This window comes from Symphodus melops (genome assembly GCF_947650265.1).
Source record: "Symphodus melops genome assembly, chromosome: 17".
In the NCBI taxonomy this organism is placed as follows: domain Eukaryota; kingdom Metazoa; phylum Chordata; class Actinopteri; order Labriformes; family Labridae; genus Symphodus; species Symphodus melops.
The window spans coordinates 23,244,886-23,268,520 of NC_136707.1; the positions used below are offsets into that span (position 1 = coordinate 23,244,886).

General features: G+C 46.9%; 5 protein-coding genes across 8 annotated transcripts; 3 read left to right on the plus strand and 2 right to left on the minus strand.

Annotated features, from left to right (window-relative positions):
* Nucleotides 1-1,831: 1,831 nt before the first annotated feature.
* On the plus strand, nt 1,832-10,024 carry gys1 (glycogen synthase 1 (muscle)). The gene is made up of 16 exons (XM_079365610.1): nt 1,832-1,990; nt 4,128-4,246; nt 4,838-5,019; nt 5,689-5,880; nt 5,962-6,147; nt 6,239-6,383; nt 6,474-6,591; nt 6,670-6,790; nt 6,867-6,973; nt 7,067-7,126; nt 7,501-7,693; nt 7,974-8,100; nt 8,462-8,557; nt 8,647-8,810; nt 8,888-8,968; nt 9,046-10,024. Exons 2-16 carry the CDS (start codon nt 4,129-4,131, stop codon nt 9,283-9,285), a joined length of 2,130 nt encoding a protein of 709 aa, XP_079221736.1. The 5' UTR covers nt 1,832-1,990; nt 4,128; the 3' UTR covers nt 9,286-10,024.
* A 334-nt stretch (nt 10,025-10,358) lies between these two features.
* On the minus strand, nt 10,359-14,498 carry aspdh (aspartate dehydrogenase domain containing). Of its 4 annotated transcripts, none has more exons than XM_079365615.1 (8): nt 14,408-14,498; nt 12,535-12,588; nt 12,287-12,431; nt 12,018-12,102; nt 11,625-11,774; nt 11,185-11,408; nt 10,950-11,089; nt 10,359-10,523 (listed from the first exon to the last, which is right to left on the minus strand). In XM_079365615.1, exons 2-8 carry the CDS (start codon nt 12,581-12,583, stop codon nt 10,486-10,488), a joined length of 831 nt encoding a protein of 276 aa, XP_079221741.1. In that variant the 5' UTR covers nt 12,584-12,588; nt 14,408-14,498; the 3' UTR covers nt 10,359-10,485. The 4 variants fall into 4 exon arrangements, with proteins under 4 accessions (XP_079221741.1, XP_079221743.1, XP_079221742.1 ...); XM_079365617.1 differs by lacking the exon at nt 14,408-14,498 and adding an exon at nt 14,325-14,403; XM_079365616.1 differs by lacking the exon at nt 14,408-14,498 and adding an exon at nt 13,899-13,984.
* On the plus strand, nt 13,660-14,987 carry tmem86b (transmembrane protein 86B). The gene is made up of 3 exons (XM_079365620.1): nt 13,660-13,750; nt 13,839-14,082; nt 14,259-14,987. Exons 1-3 carry the CDS (start codon nt 13,700-13,702, stop codon nt 14,711-14,713), a joined length of 750 nt encoding a protein of 249 aa, XP_079221746.1. The 5' UTR covers nt 13,660-13,699; the 3' UTR covers nt 14,714-14,987.
* Nucleotides 14,988-15,374: 387 nt separating this feature from the next.
* hspbp1 (HSPA (heat shock 70kDa) binding protein, cytoplasmic cochaperone 1) lies at nt 15,375-18,933 on the minus strand. Its single transcript, XM_079365708.1, has 8 exons — nt 18,545-18,933; nt 18,255-18,386; nt 17,637-17,853; nt 17,334-17,558; nt 17,090-17,245; nt 16,879-16,975; nt 16,680-16,791; nt 15,375-15,868 (listed from the first exon to the last, which is right to left on the minus strand). Exons 2-8 carry the CDS (start codon nt 18,372-18,374, stop codon nt 15,788-15,790), a joined length of 1,008 nt encoding a protein of 335 aa, XP_079221834.1. The 5' UTR covers nt 18,375-18,386; nt 18,545-18,933; the 3' UTR covers nt 15,375-15,787.
* Nucleotides 18,934-19,336: 403 nt separating this feature from the next.
* tufm (Tu translation elongation factor, mitochondrial) lies at nt 19,337-23,589 on the plus strand. The gene is made up of 11 exons (XM_079365707.1): nt 19,337-19,574; nt 20,144-20,194; nt 20,718-20,764; nt 20,858-20,996; nt 21,112-21,278; nt 21,388-21,657; nt 21,737-21,869; nt 21,948-22,052; nt 22,173-22,324; nt 22,513-22,632; nt 23,150-23,589. The coding sequence occupies exons 2-11, from the start codon at nt 20,158-20,160 to the stop codon at nt 23,315-23,317; spliced, it is 1,338 nt and encodes a 445-aa protein (XP_079221833.1). The 5' UTR covers nt 19,337-19,574; nt 20,144-20,157; the 3' UTR covers nt 23,318-23,589.
* Nucleotides 23,590-23,635: the final 46 nt, after the last annotated feature.

Below are 23,635 nucleotides of genomic sequence, written 5' to 3' on the forward strand. Positions count from 1 at the left end.
AATATTTGCAATACATGAAACAATACTTCAGGATATTTGTAACATTCCAATCAAGTCAGAAATCAAATATTTGGGAATTCACCTTACAAAAGACCAAAAAATAAGTCAATCATTGAATGTAGAAAACAAACTAAAAGAATGTAAAGCAAAGTTGAGTTTATGGCTCCAAAGAGATCTATCAATTCTTGGTCGAATTTATTTAACGAAAATGGAAAGCTTGTCCAGATGTATTTACCCAACTTACTCTATTGCTATCCCAAACAAATTAATTAAATCAATAAACCAGATCAATATGAATTTCATTTGGAGGAACAAAGCACACTATATGAAGAAAGGTAATATGGTTAAAGACTTTAGGGATGGAGGCCTGAAAGTTATTGATTTTGACTGTCTTAATGGAACTTTAAAAATAAACTGGATAAAAGCCTGGATCCAACATAGTAACTCCTTCTGGTTCTGTATTCCAAATCATTTATTTAATAAAATTGGAGGGTTAAAATTTCTTCTTGTCACAGATTTTGACATCAACAAACTTCCTATTTCTTTATCAGAGTTCCATAAACAAATATTATTGTATTGGAAATTGTTATATGTCCATAACTTCTCACCCCACTCCACTGTACTCTGGAATAATAGATATGTACTATACAGAAAGAAATCTTTGTTTTTTGAAGATTGGTTTAGAAAAGGTATTTGGTCCCTGGTTGACTTGATGGATGACAATGGTCACTTATTAAACTATGATCAATTCTGCACAAAACATAACTTCAACCCAATGAAAGCTGATTTTGATAAGCTACAAAAAGCACTTCCTCAAGAATTTGTCTTCCTGACGAAAAATATAATGACACATCAGACTATTCAACCGCGATTGGCTCCACTTTCAATTCAAGGTGTCTTAATATGGGATAAAAAGTGTAATAATTCTTTCATAAGAAAATCATTCACGGACAAATCATTCCCAGGAAAGCAAAACAAAAATAACATCTTGAATAAATTTGATGAAGGTTCTGTTGGCAAACTAAGATCCTTGTATCTCAAACTACCTTTACCCCCTAAAACTAAAGAAATACATTTCAAAATCATGAATGACATCTACCCATCCAAAGAATTACTCAGGTTACGCTTCAATATTGAAGATAACATCTGTTCATTCTGCAAAAGTGACATTGAAACCACGGACCATATCTTTTTCTCATGTGATGTGACTCATACATTCTGGGTTGAAATACATAAATGGATCGCAAAGGGAATATCGTCACGTCTACCTTCCATCTCCAGAGATGATATTACATTTGGAATCTCAAACAATACAAATGAGGAACTTTGTCTTAATTTGATTCTGTGTCTGGCAAAATTCTTTATTCACAAGAATAGATTTTTAAAGTCATCCCCCAATTTTGTCTCTTTTCTGAATGATTTCAAACTTTATCTCAAGTCCTTAAAACTAATTAATGGAAAAAAAGCAAAAATGATATACGATGTTTTGAAAAACTTTCCCAAAGTATTAGACAACTAACATTACATACCCTTGTATATTTCATTTACTATTTATTTCTCCTTAATTTCCTTTTTCTTCTCAGTTCAGACCTCATTTATTATTTCTTAAGATTGTCATTTATTTTCTCTATTTTGAAATGAAGTGCTGGATATTGACGTTGCAATTTTGATGTGCTTGTTTTCTACGTTTGTACTGAAAGAAACGTTCAATAAAGTTTTTGAATGAAAAAAAAAAAAAAAAAAAAAAAAAAAAAAAAAAAAAAAAAAAAAAAAAAAAAAAAACTCTCTTTCAACCAATTTCTTCACTGAAGGCAGTCTGTGGGCGTGGCCTGTGTCTGCATGACAGCGAACACATTAAACCAATGTGAAGCGCTGGCATTCAGTAAAAGCCGCCGCCCCCTCTCTCTTCTGTCTGTTTCCTTCTTTTGGAGAGGCTGTGACAGCTGTCAATGTGTTGCACATCTTCGTGAAGCAAGAACTAAACCGAAGGGTGAGTAAACATCTGACTTTTATTTGCCAGGAATGATTCAAACGGGAGTATTTCCTCGCCGGGCGCGAGCGCGCACCAGGACGCGATGTCCTATGCGCGTTTCCGCAGCTGACTCGCTGTAGGTGCTTCAGGTCACGTTCGCATCACAAACCAGAAGAGTATAAACAGACGAGAGGTTTCTGCAGAGTGCAAAAAGCAGCCGGAGCTGTGCAGTAAGGAGGCTGCTGATGCCTGGAGTCGTGTGTTGTCTGGAGACAGTTACACACCAAATGTTCCTTAAAGGGGGGATGCAATGAACCAGGGCATGATGGGAATGATTGCTTTTCATGAGAGTTTCAGCTGCAAGTATTCATGTGGTGGTTTCCCAGGCAGGCCAGGGTCAAAGGAGTCATGTGTGGTTTCAGTGCAGGACACACCGCTGTCGGTGTTTGATGAAGAAGACTGTTTAAGGTCCCTGTCCTCTCCAAAATGTCTTCTTGTGTTCCCTAACCTGGATGAGTGAGGCCCTCTGTTCAGGAGGAGCTTTGTGTATTTTAATCAGCTGTTTTCATGGTTTCTCTGTTTGATGTCCTGACTTCACAGCTAGTTTGGAAAGTGATCAGAACAAAGCAACACGTAGGATTGGAAACTTGAAACCTCCAAAGCCAGAGACACCAGAGAGCAGATTATTCAGGGAATGAGACGGAGTGATAGATGTTGTTTTTAGGATTTTTAAAGAATTAAATGAAAACAAACATAAAGACACTTCTGACATCTCTTTAATCACTCAGGTTTAAAACTCATTAAAAGATGTTTTTCACTAATCTGAAGTTCTAAAGTGGAGTCATGACACCAGAACTTTCAAACTTTGATTTGATACAAGTAAAAATGAAATATAATCAATAACACAGCAACACAAATAGAAGTCCTAGTCATCCACTATCGGGTAGCTTCTTGGTTTCATTGATCAGATCGGCCCAGGTGGCCTCGTGGTGAGTTCACAAACTCCATGCACAGAGGCGACAGTCCCGGGTTTGAATCCGACCACGTCATTCTTCACTCTCGCTCTCTCTCCCTCTGACGTCTGACTCGGTCTCTCCACTGAAGGCCGAGCAAGACACACACATGGAAGATTCCTGCACACATCTAAAAAATGTGTTTTTGTGCCATTGAGACAATGTGCAGGAGCTTCATTGCACATTTTAATGGACCTAATTCTCTCCCAAAAGTTGCTCAATGGAGTTGATTCACATCACGGTTCAGTGGAGCAGAAATGACGTCAAAGCTGTTGAACAAGTCGAGTGTTCCTCAGTGTGTGTGTGTGTGTGTGTGTGTGTGTGTGTGTGTGTGTGTGTGTGTGTGTGTGTGTGTGTGTGTGTGTGTGTGTGTGTGTGTGTGTGTGTGTGTGTGTGTGTGTGTGTGTGTGTGTGTGTGTGTGTGTGTGTGTGTGTGTGTGTGTGTGTGTGTGTGTGTGTGTGTGTGTGTGTGTGTGTGTGTGTGTGTGTGTGTGTGTGTGTGTGTGTGTGCGCATCATGTCTCAACATCACCTGATTACTACATTTCATCAAGTTTATACCTGACGTGTGGCGTCCTCCCCCTCCCAATCACCCGCCACGCCACTCCCCACTTTGTTCAAGTGGTTGCACCATTTCTGCACACAGGAAGTAAACACACAGGTGTGTTTGACCTCAGAAGGAACGCCCTCCTCTCTAAATGACCTTTTTTAATGTTTCCACAACGACAGGAAGTCGGCGTCCCGGGTCGATGCACCAGCAGAATGTGTTTATCGTCCGCAGGCTCTCCGGCTTTTATGGTGTCGTTTTCTGATAAGAGCCGACCTGCAGCTTTTGGTGTTGCACGTGTTTAGAGAAGATCCTCTGACTGTGCACGGAGCCGAGCCTGCAGGCTTCTTCACCTCGCCACAAACACGACCTTCACTTACCGTCTTCACTGGAGCGACCGAGGCCTGCTTCATACTTCACACAGTGGTGTAATGTGATGTTGTGCTGAAATAGGATGTGTGGTGACCTGATGATGTCATCCTGGTAACGTGTCGCTGCGTGAGGAAACGTTCACTGTTTCTGTGTCTCACGTGATGAAATGTGAAATAAATCCTCCTCCTGATGAGTCTGTCGTGTGTGTGTGTTTTTTTTCCCAGCATGCCGCTGGCTCGCAGCCTGTCTGTCACGTCCCTGTCAGGACTGGAGGACTGGGACGAGGACTTTGATTTGGAGGATGCCGTCCTGTTTGAGATTGCGTGGGAGGTCGCTAACAAAGGCGAGTGTTTCTCTGTCACCTGTTTGGATCTATGATCAGGACGTTCTGGAAGGATTCAGTTTGATGATCTAAACTGAGGCAATCACAAAAGCACAAATAGAAACTCTGATATGATGCTAAAACCAAACCAAATGATCCTTTTTGTTTCCACGGCACCAAACATGGACGTCTTCTGCCCCCTCATTGGTTCGTTCGTTGCCTTTAACGTCCAACAGTTGCAGACAAACTTCTGCAAACGTTCTTAACGGTCCAAAAACATCGTGACAACATTTCAGTGCAGAAGAGTTTCTAAAGAGTTCATGCAGCGTTCATCTTCTCTTCCCTCTCAGCAGCTTCAGCTTGAATTCAAACACGTCTGGAGTTTTTAAAAGTTGCAGAACTGTTTTTAACACTGTCGGTCATTAAATATCCGGAGTTATAAAACACGAGTACGAACCGTTTAACAGCTTCTAACAAACACAGAATGAAGATACATGAAGAAGGTTTCATCTTTAACTTCTCCTCCTGTTTAATCACTTTATATCTCCGTGTGTGTGTGTGTGTGTGTGTGTGTGTGTGTGTGTGTGTGGCATGTTTGCTTCATGTGTGTAGTCGGAGGCATCTACACCGTCATCCAGACCAAAGCCCGTCTGACCTCGGAGGAATGGGGGGAGAACTACTTCCTGGTGGGTCCCTACGTGGAGAGCAACGTGCGCACGCAGGTGGAGCTGATCGAGCCCACGAACCCAGCGCTGAAGAGAACCATAGACAAGATGAACGCCAGTGGCTGTAAGGTACTACCACACACATACACACACACACACACACACACACACACACACACACACACACACACACACACACACACACACACACACACACACACACACACACACACACACACACACACACACACACACACTCATCCACCGGCGCTCTCTCTCAGTGACATTTCTTTCAAAGGTCAGAGGTTGTATCAATGTCTCTCTCTCTCTCTCTCTCTCGCTCGCTCGCTCACACAAAATACACTCCAGAAATAGACACCTGTCAGTGTGTGTGTGTGTGTGTGAGACGTGCTGTGCTTTGTGCCGTGTCTATCTGGGCGTGCTGTGGATCCACGGGTCAAGGCGAGGAGTGGCGGCGGTGGTGGTATTTTAAAGGGACAGTGCAGCGTTTATGTTTGACCTTTAAACTGACATCAGATCAGCTCCCGTTACATCAAACAAAACACCGCTTCACACTTTAGCTGTTTTTTGAAGCTCGACTTGACATTCTCGCCGTGTCACGTGACCAGATTCATCGAGGTTAATCTTGGATTGGATGGATGGAATGTGTTATTGGCCTTGACAAATAAAATACTGTAAGAAAGGAGGAGAGTGTTTATCTGCAAACACAAACATGTTGACATGAAAGTAGAATCTGGAGGAGGCGGAGTCTAATCGTATCGCTTGTGTTTGGTTCAGGTGTACTTTGGGCGCTGGCTGATCGAGGGGAGTCCGTACGTGGTTCTGATCGACGTGGCGTTCACCGCCTGGTCTCTGGACAGCTGGAAGAGCGAGCTGTGGGAGCTCTGCGACATCGGCGTGCCGTGGTTCGACCGCGAGGCCAACGATGCCGTGCTCTTCGGCTTCCTGACGGCTTGGCTTCTGGGAGAGGTGAGCGGCGCTCACGGCGGGAGGAAGAGCGAGCGACCTCGAGAAGTCTCCAGCTTTTTAACCTTTGTGATGTTCTTTCAGTACGCCGCTCAGAGCGAGGAGCCTCCGCACATCGTCGCACATTTCCACGAGTGGCTGGCCGGCCTGGGTCTGGTGTTGTGTCGACACAGACAGATTCCCGTTGCAACCATCTTCACCACTCACGCCACGCTGCTGGGACGGTACCTGTGCGCTGGAAACGTGGACTTCTATAACAAGCTTGCGAATGTGAGGCGGTTTGTTCAGAATCGATTATCAGACACGAGATGTTTGTTGTTTTTAAATCTGTGCTGCTTCCTGCTTCCTCTGCTCGCTTCAGTTCAACGTGGATAAAGAAGCAGGCGACAGACAGATCTACCATCGGTACTGTTTGGAGCGGGCGGCCGCTCACTGCGCCCACGTCTTCACCACCGTGTCGCAGATCACAGCCATCGAGGCGGAGTACCTGCTCAAGAGGAAACCAGGTGTGTGGAGGTGAATGCATGTGTGAAATAATCCACAAGTTCTCCGCTCTGTAAATAAGCTTCTTCTGAATCTCTCCCGCCGCGCCTCAGACATCATCACGCCAAACGGCCTCAACGTGAAGAAGTTCTCTGCTGTGCACGAGTTTCAGAACCTCCACGCTCAGAGCAAGAATCGAATACAGGAGTTTGTCAGAGGACACTTCTACGGGTCAGAGGAGTCGGCTTCTCATCACACACTCTGTTTTTAAAACCAAACGTGTTGTTTGACTTCATGTTCGACTTTCAGGCACCTCGACTTCAACCTGGACAAGTGTCTGTTCCTCTTCATCGCTGGACGCTACGAGTTCTCCAACAAAGGAGCCGACCTTTTCTTGGAAGCTTTAGCCCGACTCAACTATCTTCTCCGAGTGAGTGTGTGTGTGTGTGTGTGTGTGTGTGCACATGTTCACACGTGTGTGTATATTCACCACCTTCCTGTTGCAGGTGAACAACAGCGACGTCACCGTCATCGCCTTCTTCATCATGCCGGCTCGGACGAACAACTTCAACGTGGAGACGCTGAAGGGACAAGCGGTCAGGAAGCAGCTGTGGTGAGACTCCAGAGAAAGGACACACGCGTGTTGTCTTCACTGTGGAACACGTTGACTTCAGCGTCTGTCCCTCCTCCCTCTTGTCTCTGACAGGGACACCGCTCAGACTGTGAAGGAACGCTTCGGAAAGAAACTCTACGAGTCCCTCTTAGTGTGAGTTCAGCGTGTTTTCATTTCACCTCGTGAAACCTGTAAGATCCTCCAGGGGCGGGCAGCCCTGCTTCCAATCCGACCTGTGGATCCTTTTCCTGCATGTCCCCCCTCCTCCCCCCCCCGGCATAAAAAAAAAAAAAAAAAAAAAAATTCCATGATCATAATTTTGAACCTCAAAAACAAAACCCGGCTATCGTTCAGAATAAAAGGAGTTTGGTTGGAATCGGGGGAAAGGTGAGGAGCTGTCAGGAACCATGAGATCCAGACTCGGGTGGGGGGGCGGATGGGGTTTGGAGGATCTAGAGGATCAGTATGGGCTGACGCAGGTGGTTGTATTTGTGGTCCCAGCTGATCCCAGCTCTTTGTCTCTCCAGCGGGCAGCTTCCAGACGTGTCGAAGATCATGGACAAAGAGGACTTCACCCTCATGAAGCGGGCCATCTTTGCCACTCAGAGACAGTGCCAGCCTCCGGTCTGCACGCACAACATGCTGGAGGACAGCAGCGACCCCATCCTCAACTGCGTGCGCCGCATCGGCCTCTTCAACAGCTCGGCTGACCGCGTCAAGGTGCGTCCGCCGTCCTCCAAACGCCACGAGAGACCACACTTCTGTCTGTGTCGTTGGTTCAGCCAGCGTGTAGCTGCGTTCACGCGAGGGGTTCGTCAGGATACCGCACCAGTCGCGGTTGCCATGGCAACATGAACAGAAGTCCTGAGAACGCATGAATGTTGTTTTTTTGGTTTTTTTTGTTGTTGTTGTGAAATTCAGACGCGATGTCGCAGAAGTTAGCTCGAACTCTTTAGCCGCTCTGCTAACACTGACCTGTCTCTGATCCTGATTGGTCCAGATTATCTTCCACCCAGAATTCCTTTCTTCCACCTCTCCTCTTCTTCCCATGGATTACGAGGAGTTTGTTCGGGGCTGTCACCTCGGGGTCTTCCCCTCTTACTACGAGCCGTGGGGCTACACTCCAGGTACCTGTGTGTGTGTGTGTGTGTGTGTGTGTGTGTGTGTGTGTGTGTGTGTGTGTGTGTGTGTGTGTGTGTGTGTGTGTGTGTGTGTGTGTGTGTGTGTGTGTGTGTGTGTGTGTGTGTGTGTGTGTGTGTGTGTGTGTGTGTGTGTGTGTGTGTGTGTGTGTGTGTGTGTGTGTGTGTGTGTGTGTGTGTGTGTGTGTGTGTGTGTGTGTGTGTGTGTGTGTGTGTGTGTGTGTGTGTGTGTGTGTGTGTGTGTGTGTGTGTGTGTGTGTGTGTGTGTGTGTGTGTGTGTGTGTGTGTGTGTGTGTGTGTGTGTGCAGGTTTGTTGTGTTTAATAAATGCATGTTTCCGTCTCCCTCAGCCGAGTGCACAGTCATGGGGATCCCGTCCATCTCCACCAACCTGTCGGGCTTCGGCTGTTTCATGGAGGAGCACATCGCAGACCCGTCAGCATACGGTGACTTTCTCTCCACTTCCTTCTTTCTTCTTCTTCTTCTTTAAAAGCTTCTCCAACGTCTGAAACGTCACACCGTTTTCTTCCCGCAGGCATTTACATCATGGACCGGCGGTTCCGAGGGGTGGACGAGTCGTGCAACCAGCTCACCTCCTTCCTGTTTCAGTTCTGTAAGCAGAGCCGGCGTCAGCGGATCATCCAGAGGAACCGGACCGAGCGTCTGAGTGACCTGTTGGACTGGAGATACCTGGGCAGGGTGAGATCTCGCTTTCCAAACCGTTGAGTTTGTTCACCTGATGACTCTTTAAATGACTGTTTTTTTTCCCGCTCCAGTACTACGTATCGGCCCGTCACATGGCCCTGGCGAAGGCGTTCCCTGACACCTACATGTATGAACCCAACGAGCCCACCTCAGTGAGTGGATGTTATTCATGCAGACATGAAAAACGACAGCGATCGAGACGCTGACGCCTTCTCTTCCTTCTCCTCAGGCCTCGGGTTTCCGTTACCCTCGACCGGCGTCGGTGCCCCCGTCTCCGGCTCTGTCCCGCCACTCGTCCCCGCACCACAGCGAGGGCGAGGACAACGACGAAGAAGAACGCTACGACGAAGATCTGGAAGCAGAGAAGGACCGCGTGAACATCCGTCAGCGCTACGGCCTGCCGTTCAAAAACAAGACGGCTGCTGCGCCTGCAAGCAACGGGAGCAGCGACGATGGCGAGAAAAACTGATGCACGCACGCACGCACACACACACACACACACCCACACACACACACACACACCCTCTCCCTGGCAGTCATTTAGATCACCTCGTGTGGACCTCAGAGTTTTTAAGGATCAGTGCAATCGTCAGGTTTCACTTTGTGGAGTCGACGCAGCAGCAGGAAAAGAGCTGCACGACCTCTCGACACGGGGAAACGGTCAGGGTCGCTGGGTGGCGTGCTAACAGTCAGGGTCGCTGGGTGGCGTGCTAACACTGGATCACAAAGCAGGTCGATAAATAATAACTACATGTTTCTACGTTAGACTCAAAGCCGGTAAAACAGCATTTCAGCTTCACAGTGAGTCGCTGCCAGGAGCCTCGTTAGCGTCCGACTCGGTTAGCTCGACCTGTTAGCATGTTTCTGTTCTTTTTCGTTTTCTTTAAAATGCCTTATTCACAAAAAATCTTCCCAGGATGGAAACGAAATGTAAAACACAAACAGTGAAACAACAAAGAGCTCCTCTCATATGGTGAAACACACACAAGTGTGTGTGTGTGTGTGTGTGTGTGTGTGTTGTTTTTCAGCGCTGTGAGCAGACAAACGTCCACACGTGTTATTTTACTCCATTTTCGGTTGTTTTCTTGAGATTTAAATTTTATATTTATCTCGCCATCCCAGCCTGTCAATGTCGGTTTTCCCGTCATGATGATGATGATGATGATGATGATGATGACTCCATTTCTGGAGATGTCAAAAAAACAAAACAGATTTATAACATTGAAGCCCCAAAGACTCTGTCCCGACAAAACCAGAAATACACGTCAGAGTCCTGAGAAAAAGAACCAGAATGTAATGATGCATGTCCCTTTAGGGCTTCCGTACATCGCAGCCTTCCAGTCTCTCTGCTTGTGGAAGTATTTATTTGTGAAGGAGACAGACAGAAGGAGACAGACAGAAGGAGACAGACAGAAAGCAGATGTGGACTCACACTCCCTGTGACCTTGATGTGACCTTGATGTGACCTTGCACCAGATGAACTCTAAATAAAGCTGAAATAAAAGCAGCACTTTGTGTTTAGAAAATGATCACTGGCTCGTCTTTCTCTTCATGCACTTTATTAAAAACAGGAACACATGAGGTTGTTTGTTCTCAGTAACACGCCGCTCCATCATTTATCTGGAGTTTCTCTGCAGATGTGGGAGATCCCTCTGACAGCTCCTCTGCTTCAGCACAAGTACACCCGACCCCCGTGACCTTTGCAAACTGTGAGAAAAGGAAGGAAGGAAGGCGAAACAGAAATGACAAAAACGATGAATCTCTAAACGGCGTGTTTGAGCACACGTGGAGAGGACGGACGTTTCTCCTCATTGGGGGGTTTGTAGACAGACGTGTTAGAGGAACATGGAGGAGAGGAGTTTACAGAATATGTCACTTTCAAGAGAAATGAAACGAACGTGCAGGAAACCAAATTTTAGGTTTTATATTTAGAGAATAAACTTTACTGCATTTTGAATTCTATTCCTGCAAGCTTCCTCGACTTCCTATCGCGGAGCTCGACGAGATGTCAGGAGAGGAAGAAGAATCAGTCCTTTCACATCAGCAGAGGATCTCTGAGTTTAATCAGAATAGAAGGACGCCGGCGTTAATCAGCGTCTCAGAGGACGAGCTGGACCAACACGCAGGACTCACCCAGTAAACTGGTCCAGAAGGAGTTGTATGTGGCGCTGCCGGTCACCGCTCCGAGTCGGGCTGGGTTCCTCCTCACTGTGCGCACTGAGAAGCCTCCGGGGCCGGTCGCCTCCACCTCCACCACGTGGTACTCACTTAACCTGCAGGCGGCATGAGGAGGACAGGGGGGGGGGGACAGGCGTGCTGTGAGCAGATGTGAAAGGTGAGATGAGGTCACATGATCAGGAGGACTCACGCCGTGTCAGACACGATCTCTCCCCGGACGCCAGTGAAGCCCAGCGTTCCTGCTGCCACCGCTGCCGCCGCCATGGTGTTCACGTTGTTGGGAGCGAGCGGGCACAGCTCGGCCACCGAGCCCTCGAATAAAACGCGTCTGCCCTCGCCCTCCGTCCACTCCGAGAGGACGTCTCCCGTCAGCCGGAAGCAGGACGGATGCTTGGACATCCGGATAAACAGAGCCTGAAGACAATTAGACAGAAGATCAGTCCAAACCGTCTCCTCCTTCAGATGCTGTCAAACTGGACACGGCAGGAGAGAGAGAAAGCAGGAAGGCTGTGAGAGGACGTTGAGGTCAGCACGCTCCAGATGTGTAATAACTGCACAGACTCATCCGGAGCTCCTGGGAGATCAGGCTGTGAGTCACCTGGAAGCGTGCAGCTGCACCTGGCGGTTTACCTCCAAGCCCCCGCTATCACTCAGCCTCTGGATGTCCTGGCCTCCCCACAATGCACCACTGGGGACGTAGAGCGTGTGTCCGTGCTGCCGAGCCGCCTGACGCAGCTTCTGGTTCAGATCCGGATCCGAGAGTGCGGAGGGAGATCCCACCTGAGAGGAGCAGGAACAGAGAGACACTTATCCTGAGATTTATGGTGAACGCTGCAGAAACCTGGAATCAGATTTGATGTTTTGATTCTCTTTTTTTCCGCATGTTTTCAGGTCGTTTTCCCTAAAACACATCAGGAAGTCCCTCATCCATCAAGTGTTCTGTAAAACCCAAAGTAAAGGTGTGACAGCTGGAAAACCCCTGGATTAACATCTGCACAGAAACAACACAGAGGACACTCTTACCATGAAGTGAGACCGGGACAGGAAGTGAGGCCCAAAGTCTTTGACTATCTGTGGATGGCAAACCTCAACGATCACATGACAGCGCCTGAAAACACGGGAATGATTAGATGCATCGTGCACGTTCACTGTGGCAGCGTGTGTGTGTGTGTGTGTGTGTGTGTGTGTGTGTGTGTGTGTGTGTGTGTGTGTGTGTGTGTGTGTGTGTGTGTGTGTGTGTGTGTGTGTGTGTGTGTGTGTGTGTGTGTGTGTGTGTGTGTGTGTGTCTGCACCTCTCTGCAAAGGATGACAGGTCCTGGAGGACGAGTTCATCGGGAACTGAACCTTTGAGTTTTTCTGGATTTCTGTTCCAGACAAAAGCCAGAGTGAGCCCGAGAGCAGCTCCGTCTTTCAGGATCCTCTCCACCAGGAACTGACCTGAATCACACACACACACACACACACACACACACACTCAGACCACATCCAGAGGGGTTCTTCTGTGACAGACTGATTCATTGATTTAAGAGGAAGGTCAGACCCAGATGTCCGTATCCTACGACTCCGATCCTCTGAGCGCAGCGCTCCATGTCGTCTGCAGAGAAAGAAGCAAACACCCAAAAAAACACACGTTTGCTTTTCACCTTGTTCCCTATCTGATCACTCTCAATCTCCTCTCCTATTTATTGCTCCACTCACCAGATAATCTCCTCCGAGCCGTGTGCCGATCACAATGACACACAGCCCACGACTCCAGGAATTGTGGGTAAGCAGAGGACAAAGTTTGACTCTGGTTAATCATTGTCCTTCACAGGCCGGGCTCCTCCCTTCCTACGACTACACTCACCTATGTGTCTGTATCCTGAGCAAACACCTGCTGTGCATCCACCTGCAGCTCTGTTGTTTTAAAACATGTCTCCACATTATCCCAACATCAACATGTGATTAGACCGAGCGTGGACATCTGGAGACGTCAAACTGATGTGTTTGGATCTCATAATTAAAAGTCTTTTTCTCCTCATGAACGTGTCGTCCCTGCTCAGGGGAGACTCCTGAGCGAGCTCCAGGAGAAGCACGCTGTTGACTCACAATAAAACACATTTAAAGGATCTTCTGTGCGCCCCTGAGAACCTGCACGGGGAACCCTGTATGGTTTGATATTGCACCGATAGAGAAATGATTGAACCAGGTGAAAGTAAGGACACATGACTGGAGGGAAATTTATAATTTTGTCCTCAGAAGAAGTGATGTTTGGGTTTTGTTTTTTTCTTAGATTGATTGAATCACATGTATTTTAAATAAATAAATATCCAGCTGTGAGATGTTGAAACCACATGACTCCATGAGATCTTCCTCCCTCCTCTCCCTTGTTGTGTTTATTTTTTGCATCATCTGAAGTTCAGGCACAGCAAGAAAAACAACCTTTAACACGTTTGAGACATCGGGTCAACTTTGCCCCCTGGTGTGATGATGTCACCAATTCGCTCCAGCTGAAGAGGTCAAAGGTCAGCGGTGTGTCCGGGAGGGAATCAATTATCGTGAGTGCAAAGATCGGTGCAAAGTGCGTTTGTGTGAAACACCAGCAGAGCGAGAGGCACGACGGAGATTCAGACGGGAGAGCGAGTTCAGGAGGTCGGAGGGTTTTTACATGTGTTGGTTAAAGTTACATAGACTGAGAGAGACACACCTGCTGGAGCTCTGAGACGATGGACATCCTGGAGACAGATGCCTATGACAGGCGGCAGAGGAGAAACATGGTACCTAAAAACACTTGTTGTTCTATTTGCTTTTGATTGTTGCAGCTTTAAGATAAACAAACACGAGTGATGTGTCTCCCTCTGTCAGTCCTGCACCCTCCTCTTCTCCCTCCTGCCTTTCTTTTTCTCTGCAGCTTTGTACTTCTACCTGTGGACTCCTGATGCGCCCGCGTCCGTCACGGCTGCGGGTGTCAAATCGGCCCCGGCGCTGCTGCTGGCGGCGGCGGTGCTGAGCTGGAACGGAGGTCAGAGCGTGCTGGGCGTGGTGGGAGGGTTGGTCTTCTCCGCTCTGGGTGACTGGTGCCTGGTGTGGCCCGAGCTCTTCCTGCACGGTGAGAGGCATCATGTTCAGTACAGTAGAGCTATCAGGGTGTTAAACTGGGAAGACTTACTGGGAAGAATCAGAGGACACACTGTAGATACTGGTTTTATCTCCTCCTATCAAAAGATGCACAAAAAGCAAACCCTGCAGGTCCAGCTGATTCACTCATGATGTGTCTGTTTGAAGGAATGGGTGCGTTTGCTGTGGCTCATCTTCTCTACTCGCTCACCTTCCTCTCCGGTCGTTACTCACCTGAGTCCTCCTCCTCCTCTTGTAACCGTTTCCTGTATCTGATCCTGTTCCTGACGGGAGGAGGTTTCTACATCTACATGTACCCGTTCCTGCAGAAGGCCCCGGACTCGGAGCTCCTGGTTCCCGGCGTGGGAGCCTACGTCTTCTTGATCACCGTGATGGGCTCGTTGGCCATCAGAACTCGCCACACGGCCGTGCTCTTGGGAAGTTTGATCTTCATGGTGTCCGACGTGTCGCTGGCTCTGCAGGTGTTCAACGTGATCCCCAAAGCGGAGCGCGGTCAGCTGGTTGTCATGGTGACGTATTATCTCGCACAGCTGCTGATCGCCGTGGGGGACGTCAGGGCGGCGAGGAACAATGAAGGTTTTGGAAAATGGAAGAGTTCCTAAAGTGCATCCCTGAATATCTGTCCCTCGGTCTGGAAACTACCTGGAAATGTCCCGATCTTTTTTTAAATATTAGTTCAATATAGTTTTTAAATATTAATATATAAAACAATCAAAACAAAGGCAAAGAGGAAGAGTAGGATGTTTAACTGGAACAGTGCTGCTAACATGTCATAAACTACATTTCACATTCATCTTTGATTTGAGGGTTTTTAAACTTTGACATGCACCGAGGAAAAGTTTAATCTGGATATCACTGCACTGAAAGAAGAAGCACTAAGTATTGGTCTCAGACTGGATTTGAAATCAAAAACACAGATTGTTTTGTTTTTTTTTGGTTAGTGTGGTCTTGACTTCAGTCCTGTGTCTCTGTAAAGAGTTTTTAAATTAGAAAATGTATTTTTTTGTTTTGTTATTTTTCTGCTTATTTTTTTAATAAGAAAACTGGACACAGCGCCCCCTAGAGACAGAGATGTGCCAACCTGTGAATTTAAGAGAACCAGCGCTTTTTTAAAAAAAGTTATTTTTTTAATTCTATCGATGATGAAAACAACAGAGATCACAAAATACCCAAAACATTTAACATCGTTTGATGTCATTTCATTTTAAAACCAAAACTCTATTTAAAAAAAGGAGACAATGCAATAAATAATAGCTCAGAATATATATTTGTATTGTGTGATTTATTACAACATATTCCAATGAGTGGATTTTCATTACATCCATGTTGAGGTGAAGGTCGCTCACACGGTGACAATGGTCTCTATTAAAGGTATTTAAATGATCCTATTTGTTTAGTTCATAAATAAATATGGTATAAAAAATAAACAGTAAAATACAAACTTCTGAGAGACGGGTCTGAACTTTACATTTTAACTATTTAAAGTGTTTGGGATTACATTCATGATATGACGGATTGAAACACCGGACTAAAAGAACAGCTGACGTGAAAAAGGTTTTTTTTTTTGTTTTATACACACGAGTTATTTACACATTAAAATCCTGCAGCTCCTGGATTATATGCAGAACATCGACAGCGTCTGTAGAAACAAGCCGAGACGTCGCTCATCATCTGTTTCAACGATCCATCCCGTTCTCATCCGACTGCTGCCCACGGAAACACGCCACTCTTAAGCGTTCGCAGAAGTCCAGTTCCTCCTGCAGGAGACAAAAGCACGACTTTAAGAGCGCTGACCCGGACAAGAGTGAACCTGGTCCTACTTTAAAGGAATGATAGGTGACATTTTAATCATTCATAAAGCAGATATCGAATAAACGTTAAATTAAAGTCAGGATCTGTGATTTCCTCCAGATCCAATTTTAAAGAGTCTGATTGAAACTGTCTTTAGGTCCTGACAGAAATTAATAACTCAGGTTCTCTGAAAAAGGAAAAAAGAAAATCCAACATCTGTATCAGTTTGTAAGTCTGTAAAAACTTCAACCAATGTCTGCAACGAGGTACCAATCTGATGAACCAATCACAGCCCTGCTCTCTGATGAACCAATCACAGCCCTGCTCTCTGATGAACCAATCACAGCCCTGCTCTCTGATGAACCAATCACAGCCCTGCTCTCTGATGAACCAATCACAGCCCTGCTCTCCGATGAGCCAATCACAGCCCTGCTCTCCGATGAACCAATCACAGCCCTGCTCTCCGATGAACCAATCACAGCCCTGCTCTCCGATGAACCAATCACAGCCCTGCTCTCTGATGAACCAATCACAGCCCTGCTCCCTCTCTACCTCCTGTGTGCTTTGGTTGGTCTCTCGAACTGAAGAATAGAATTTTTAGGGTCTAAAATAATGAAAAGAAATAAGAACTGAATCGATCCTGAGCGACGCATCTGAGTGGAGATCGTTCTGCTCTCCATCAGAACATCACTGCTGCTGAAATCTGCTGGATTAACAGTCACATACTACAGCGTGAGGATCGAGCATCAGGCTGAGAAAGACGCGGTGAGAACTTACCTGACTCTCCTCTTTTCCTCGGAGCTCTCTGGATCGCTGGCTGAGTAACTCCTCCAGGTTCAGAGCCGGATTCCTGCAGTCTTTGAGACCCTGTGGACACTCCTCCACCAGACTACACGCATCAGAGACACGAGACGAGCGAGGTTAACGACACATCCATGAGCCAGGGGCCGACAGTGAGCGAGAGGGTGATTCTTACCAGCAGAGAGCGCCCAGCACATGCTCGTGGAAAGGCGAGTGTGGCGTGCGCAGAACCGACACCAGCTGCTGCACCATTCCCATGGAGAGGACGGCGTCTGCAGGGAAGACACCGATTCATAACAAATAAAAAAAAAGGTGCCGCAGTGACGTCGACTCGAAACAGCAAACATGAGAATCGGGCGTGCGTGGCGTTTTCGTCTCGTCGGTACCTTTCTGTTCGGCGTGTGACGTCAGCAGGTTGAACAGAAGGAACGCCGACTTAGTCCTGACTTTCTCGTTCCCGGACTGCATCCCTCGCATCAGCACCGAGAAGCCATCGTGGGACAAGAACACCTGGAGTCCCGCCTCCTGCTCCCGAACCAGACCTGGAGTCACCGACCAATCGGAGGCAGTTTGAACAAAGAGCGTTTGAAGGATTATCGGCGTGAAGAGTTTATTATCTGAGGTACTCACACGACACGGCGTACAGCGCTTTGACTCGGACCGCCGTGTTGGAGTCTGAGTCGGTCAGCTGCAGGAGTTTTGGCAGCGCTCCGATGCTGAGCAAGTGGATCTGCACCTGCGGCATGTTCTGGGCGCAGGAAGCGATGAGCTCAGCAGCACGCCACCTCAGCCCGCTCTGAGGATGACACAGATACTGGGAGAGGCTCAGCTCCAGTCCTCCGAGAGTCATCAGGTCTGTGAGGGGGGAAAAAAAAAAATCAGAACAAAGCAAACAAACAGAATCTTCATCCATGACATCGTCCTGTCACACACCTCTGGCGTTGTCCAGGTTCTCGCACAGCTCTGACAGAATCTCGAAGGCCGCCTCCCGCTCATCTTCATAATCTTCATCTCGCTCCTCCTCAGCTTCTTGCTCGCCTTTGTTCGCTCCCTCTTGTCTCAAGACGGCCAGGCACCGCTTCATCTGCTCGACCTCGTCCATCTGCCCCCTGCCCACGTCTGCAAGAGCGTCCCTGAGCCACGTCTTCCTCTGAGACAAAGACAGACATGTTAGGGAGAGAAAAATAAACACTGTAACTCCAGTTTAAAAAAACACAACCATCAATGACTCACATGAAGCAGAAAAACAGAACAGTCCCGCTACACTTAAACCTAAATGGACTTTTAAGCCAGATATGATTTAAGAAGAACCAGAGGGACCGGGTCTTTCATGAGTCCAGGTTCATAATAAACTCTTCAGGATGTATAAAGAGCACATGTTCATCTCTAAGTGTGATTTTAGGAACATTTAAAATGACCTGATGAGGTGTGAGGTGCTGAACCAGCTCAAAGTGTTCTGAAGGGACCTGGGTTCTGACCCAGAGGACCGCCAGATCAAGCTCCGGTGTCGACCAGGTCTGAGGCTGTGAAAGTGGTCCCAGAGACTCTTACCTCCTCTGACATGGGTTCAAGAGCAGCCGGTCCCTGTGCGGCGGATCCGGCCTCCACTGCCAGCTGCAGAACCCCCTGAAGGTTCTGGGGGTACCTCCGGTCCTGCCCGTCTGCTGACATGTTTCAACACGGCTGAGGAGGAAAAACAACGACGATGAGAGAGAGACAGAAAACAGGAAGCTGAATATGATCAGACACAGCAGTCCTTCAGAACCTCATTAGATCCGGATTATCTTAAAGCTACAACATTTAATCTCATTGACTAAATAAATCAATAATCTCCCTCTTACCTCTTCAGCTCTCCTTTAAACAGCCTTAAATTAATGTGCTCGTCTCTTCTGCTTGGCTTTAAATTCAGTTTTCTGCCCTTTTAAACCCAGAAACATGAACGTGCTGGAACATTCTCGGTAGCTGATCTCATGAGTGGTGTGGAGGCTGCCATGCTTTACCGTAAAGCCTGCAGCAAACAGGCACGCAAAAACTACGTTTACACGTCATGTTTTCTGAATGCGCTGAATCAGCTTCAGGTTTTATGTTTCTGTGACAATTCAGTCATTCAAAACAAACAGAAAGTAATGCAGACCATAACAGGGCAACGGGATAGAAAGTCCAGCAGAGAATTACAACATATTAGAATAATTACGGTACATCGCTGACGTTCTGCTGGTGTGTTTGAGTGACGTCGGACACATCTAAACACGAATTTCCGATGTGTAAAATGCGCACGAACACCTGCTCAAATCGGAATAACAACTCGGTGCCCGACTTGACCTCAGAGTCGAAATCACATGAGGGGCAAACTATGTGTGTTAATGTTAACACGCTTTTTAAAAATGTTTATTTATTAATTCACGTAACTGCACATTAAATGTTTGCTCAAATATAAAGTTTAACAGTTATATCCCACAGATCTTCTTCGTAGCATCAACGATGTTTTAGTGGGTTTTTTTCCCCACAATCTGGCTTTAGTTGAAATCAGGTGAACACACTGAATCCGAAGAACGACTTCCCAACTCTGAAACTTGAAATACCCAAGCAGCACCTGAATGCAGCATACGGACGGCTTTCAAAGAGTATCAGTGAAGATGAGAGAAGTATCCGCAGGAAACGCGTTTGTGTCCGATAAATCAACGCTCACTGTGGCTAAAGTGCACATTTTAACTTTATTTAAAAGTTATCCAATCAGGTGTATCAACAGCTATTTGGTGTACAGACTTGTATCCGTACTTTGAATTTATTCACGTGGAAACTGAATATTACTTTCACGAAAATAAGTCATAAATTTTTCTTTTAGAAATAGAAGTTTTATTATTAGACAAAGTAAATATCATTTTATTTGTATTGTTTCTGATTCACCTCATTTCAAAGTACAAATGTATAAAATTGACATACATACACAGCTTAATAATATACGTTGAAAATACAAAGTTCAAAGTTTAAAGATAAAACAAAAGCAAAGAAGCAAAAACAGGTTTATAGTTGTATTATTTTACACTGAGCACATTTAAACCTGATTTTTTAAAACACAAATTCCCAGTTTTTATAGATTTTACTTGGGTAGAAATCCGACTTAAAATACATTATTATATCCTACTGACATTCAATTCAATTCAATTAAAAAAATGGACCCTAACCCTATTTGTCCCCGGGGGGCAATTCAAGGGCACACAGAGCAGCAGATAACGACAGAGCAACTATACTAAACAATTAACCAGTTGTTTAGTAAACGTGGCAAAAGAAGTACCAAAAAAATTGCAAATCATGTAATGTTCGATAAATCTATTTTCCTGCCACTATCAGCACGTTTTTATACCGGTACATGTCTGATGCCAAGTTGAGGCCGTTTCGATCTTGCAGGTTATTATCTTGACATTTTCCTCTTTGTTCAGTCTAACCATCCAAGATGGCGGCGCTCGTGGGACTGCGTGCATGTCTATCCGGTAAAGACTCGTTTATTTCACATGCTGTGTCTTCCTAACGTGTATTTTTTGACAAGTTCTTGATGTTTAACACGTGTATTTATCCTGCACACGTGCTCGAGTTGTTCATTACTGCGGTAATCAGACCTTTAATGATAAACAGAGATGATGCAGTCTGTCCGAAAGCTGAGCAAGGTCACGTTACCAAACAATGTTAGCTAAGTATAAAGCTAGCTTAAATCACAGACAGTTTGAGTTATAATGAAGCTGACTGTTCAGATAGATAAACGCAGATTATTTATGGACTTTAACAGAGTTTATGGTCACAGTTAGTTCATGATTGAATGACAGTAAACTCCTCCTTACATCATGTGTTCCTGGTATCAAACATGACAGCAGGTGAAATCAGTCACACACATTAGAGTCTCTGAACAGTAAATCAGAGATGTCTAATGAGGCCTCGCTCTAAAACAGAAACATTGATCATAAAATAAATCAGCCTTTATCTCTATAACATGTTTGTTGTTTGAAATCCTCCTCTCAGCCCTCCAGCTGTCCTCGCCCAGCCTCCTGCACAGCTCCTTCAAGTTGGTGAGTTTGAAGTCGAACCCGCAGACAGACTGAAGGCGGCGTGCCGAGTGGAGCTCATCTGGAAACATCTGAGTCTGTCTGGTGTCGTTACAGGGTGCTGTGACTCTGAGCCGGAGGAGCTTCGCTGCGGAGGCCAAGAAGACGTACAGCAGGGAGAAGCCGCACGTCAACATCGGAACAATCGGCCATGTTGACCACGGCAAGACCACCCTGACTGCCGCCATCACCAAAGGTAGAGTCACAGAGCGCCACCTTTAACTCCTGCGGCGTTGATTTTTTTCTTCTTCTATTTTTGCAAAATGAGAAAATCAGAATAAAAAGAGCGTCGTGTTTGTGTTTGTCGTCAGTGCTCTCTGATGCCGGCGGTGCGAACTATAAAAAGTATGAAGACATCGACAACGCCCCCGAGGAGAAGGCCAGAGGAATCACCATCAACGCCTCTCATGTAGAATACACCACGGCCAACAGGCATTACGCTCACACAGACTGTCCAGGTCACGCCGACTACGTCAAGGTGACCAGCGTTACCTCGCCGGAGAACGGGACGCCGCTCTGTTTCATCGTGTTTTGGTTTCCCGGTGGCGTTTGAAACGTCGAGTAACACCGTCTGTTTTCTCCTGCAGAACATGATCACGGGTACGGCCCAGATGGACGGCTGCATCCTGGTGGTGGCGGCCACCGACGGCCAGATGCCGCAGACGCGAGAGCACCTCCTGCTGGCGCGGCAGATCGGCGTCGAGCACGTGGTGGTCTTCATCAACAAGGCGGACGCCGTGGAGGACAAGGAGATGCTGGAGCTGGTCGAGATCGAGATCCGCGAGCTGCTCACGGAGTTCGGCTACGACGGCGAGAACACGCCTGTGGTCATAGGCTCCGCCCTCTGCGCTCTGGAGGTGAGGGAGCGCCGTCTTTAGATTATCCACATCTGGTACCTTTGGTATCGTCTAACGTGATTGGACTGTTTGACCTCAGAGCAGACAGCCTGACCTCGGCATCAACGCGGTGATGAAGCTCCTGGAGATCGTGGATTCTTACGTTCCTCTGCCCAAACGAGAGCTGGACAAACCGTTCCTTCTGCCCGTCGAAGCCACTTATTCAATCCCAGGTATGACGATCTGACGTGTCGCTAGCTGTCCGTGCTACGTGGTGAGCGTGCTCTGAATGCTTCGCTCGTGTCTCTCAGGACGAGGCACGGTGGTGACGGGAACCGTGGAGAGAGGAACCATCAAGAAAGGAGACGAGGTGGAGTTTGTGGGTCACAATCGCAGCTTCAAGTCGGTGGTTACAGGTGAGCGACGCGTCACTACTTCCTGTTTAGTCACGTCTGGCTTCGAGCACTGAACACGCACACAGAGGAGGAGGAGGAGGAGGAGGAGTCTCACCGTCTCTCCGCCATCTTTCCCTCAAGGTATCGAGATGTTCCACAAGTCTCTGGACCGGGCCGAGGCCGGAGACAACCTGGGCGCTCTGATCCGAGGACTGAAGAGGGAGGACGTGAGGAGAGGGATGGTGATGTGCAAACCAGGAGCCATCCTGCCTCACCGGAAAGTCAAAGCCCAGGTGAGACGGTCTGAACGAGCTGCATGTCCCAGTCACTGCGTCCTGAGGCCTTTATTAAATCTGTGTGTGTGTGTGTGTGTGTGTGTGTGTGTGTGTGTGTGTGTGTGTGTGTGTGTGTGTGTGTGTGTGTGTGTGTGTGTGTGTGTGTGTGTGTGTGTGTGTGTGTGTGTGTGTTTCCTTTCTTCCAGGTGTACATTCTGAGTAAGGAGGAGGGAGGGAGACACAAACCGTTCGTCACCAACTTCATGCCCGTCATGTTCTCTTTAACCTGGGACATGGCCAGCAAGGTCACTCTGCCAGCAGACAAGGTGTGTGTGTGTGTGTGTGTGTGCGCGTGTGTCAAATCTGTGACAGCCTCTGTTCAGTCAGGTGACGTGTTAGACGCCGTGTTCACCTGGCGTCCTTTCCTGCGCTCGGGAGTGGAAGGCGTGCAGCTCCTCAGGATTTCATTTTCATGTCCAACATTAAATATTAACGATAAACACAAAATAAACAAAGACTGACGGAGACGACAAACGAACATGTCATGATGTCACAGATGGTCGATTTACAGGAAGCAGAGATGTTCGTGTTTATGATTTCCACGAGGAAGTTATTGAGTTTAAAATGAGTTTAAATAATCTCATGTTCAGTGTGTGTTGTGTTCTTTCAGGTTTCTGCAAAAAGAAACAAAGAAGAGGTTTATTTGTAAAGCTTTCATAGGTCGGGTGATTTTAAAGTTTACAGGGTTAAAAATAACAATCCGAGCTTTAAAGGAACCTGAGAATAAGAAGGAGGAGCGTACAGTGAGATGTTTCTCACCTGTGTGTTCTTGTGTCTGTTCAGGAAATGGTGATGCCCGGGGAGGACACCTCGTTGATGCTCACTCTTCGTCAGCCGATGGTTCTGGAGAAAGGTCAGAGGTTCACTCTGAGGGACGGAAACAGAACCATCGGCACCGGCCTGGTTACAGAGATCATGACGGCTACAGACGAAGAGGTCAACTGGGGCTGAGCTGAAACTCTGCAGGGGAGGGGGGGCGTGAAGGGGGGAGGGGGGGGGGGTGTGGCTGGCTTTATCAGATGATTACAAATATGAAAATACAGAACATGAATAAACCTCAAACTGGAGAAGACAAAGAGGAATGCATGGCTTCTTGTGCAGTTCCACCCAACCAGAGTACATGTCATGTTTAGCACTATGTTTCTGTTTAAACGGCCACACTGTCAGAATAATGTCATTTATGTAATAAAATGTATTTAATAATGAAATCCATCCTTTCTGTTCGTTGGCTTTGGCATGTTCGAGCTCAATCATCTTCAAGAAACAGAG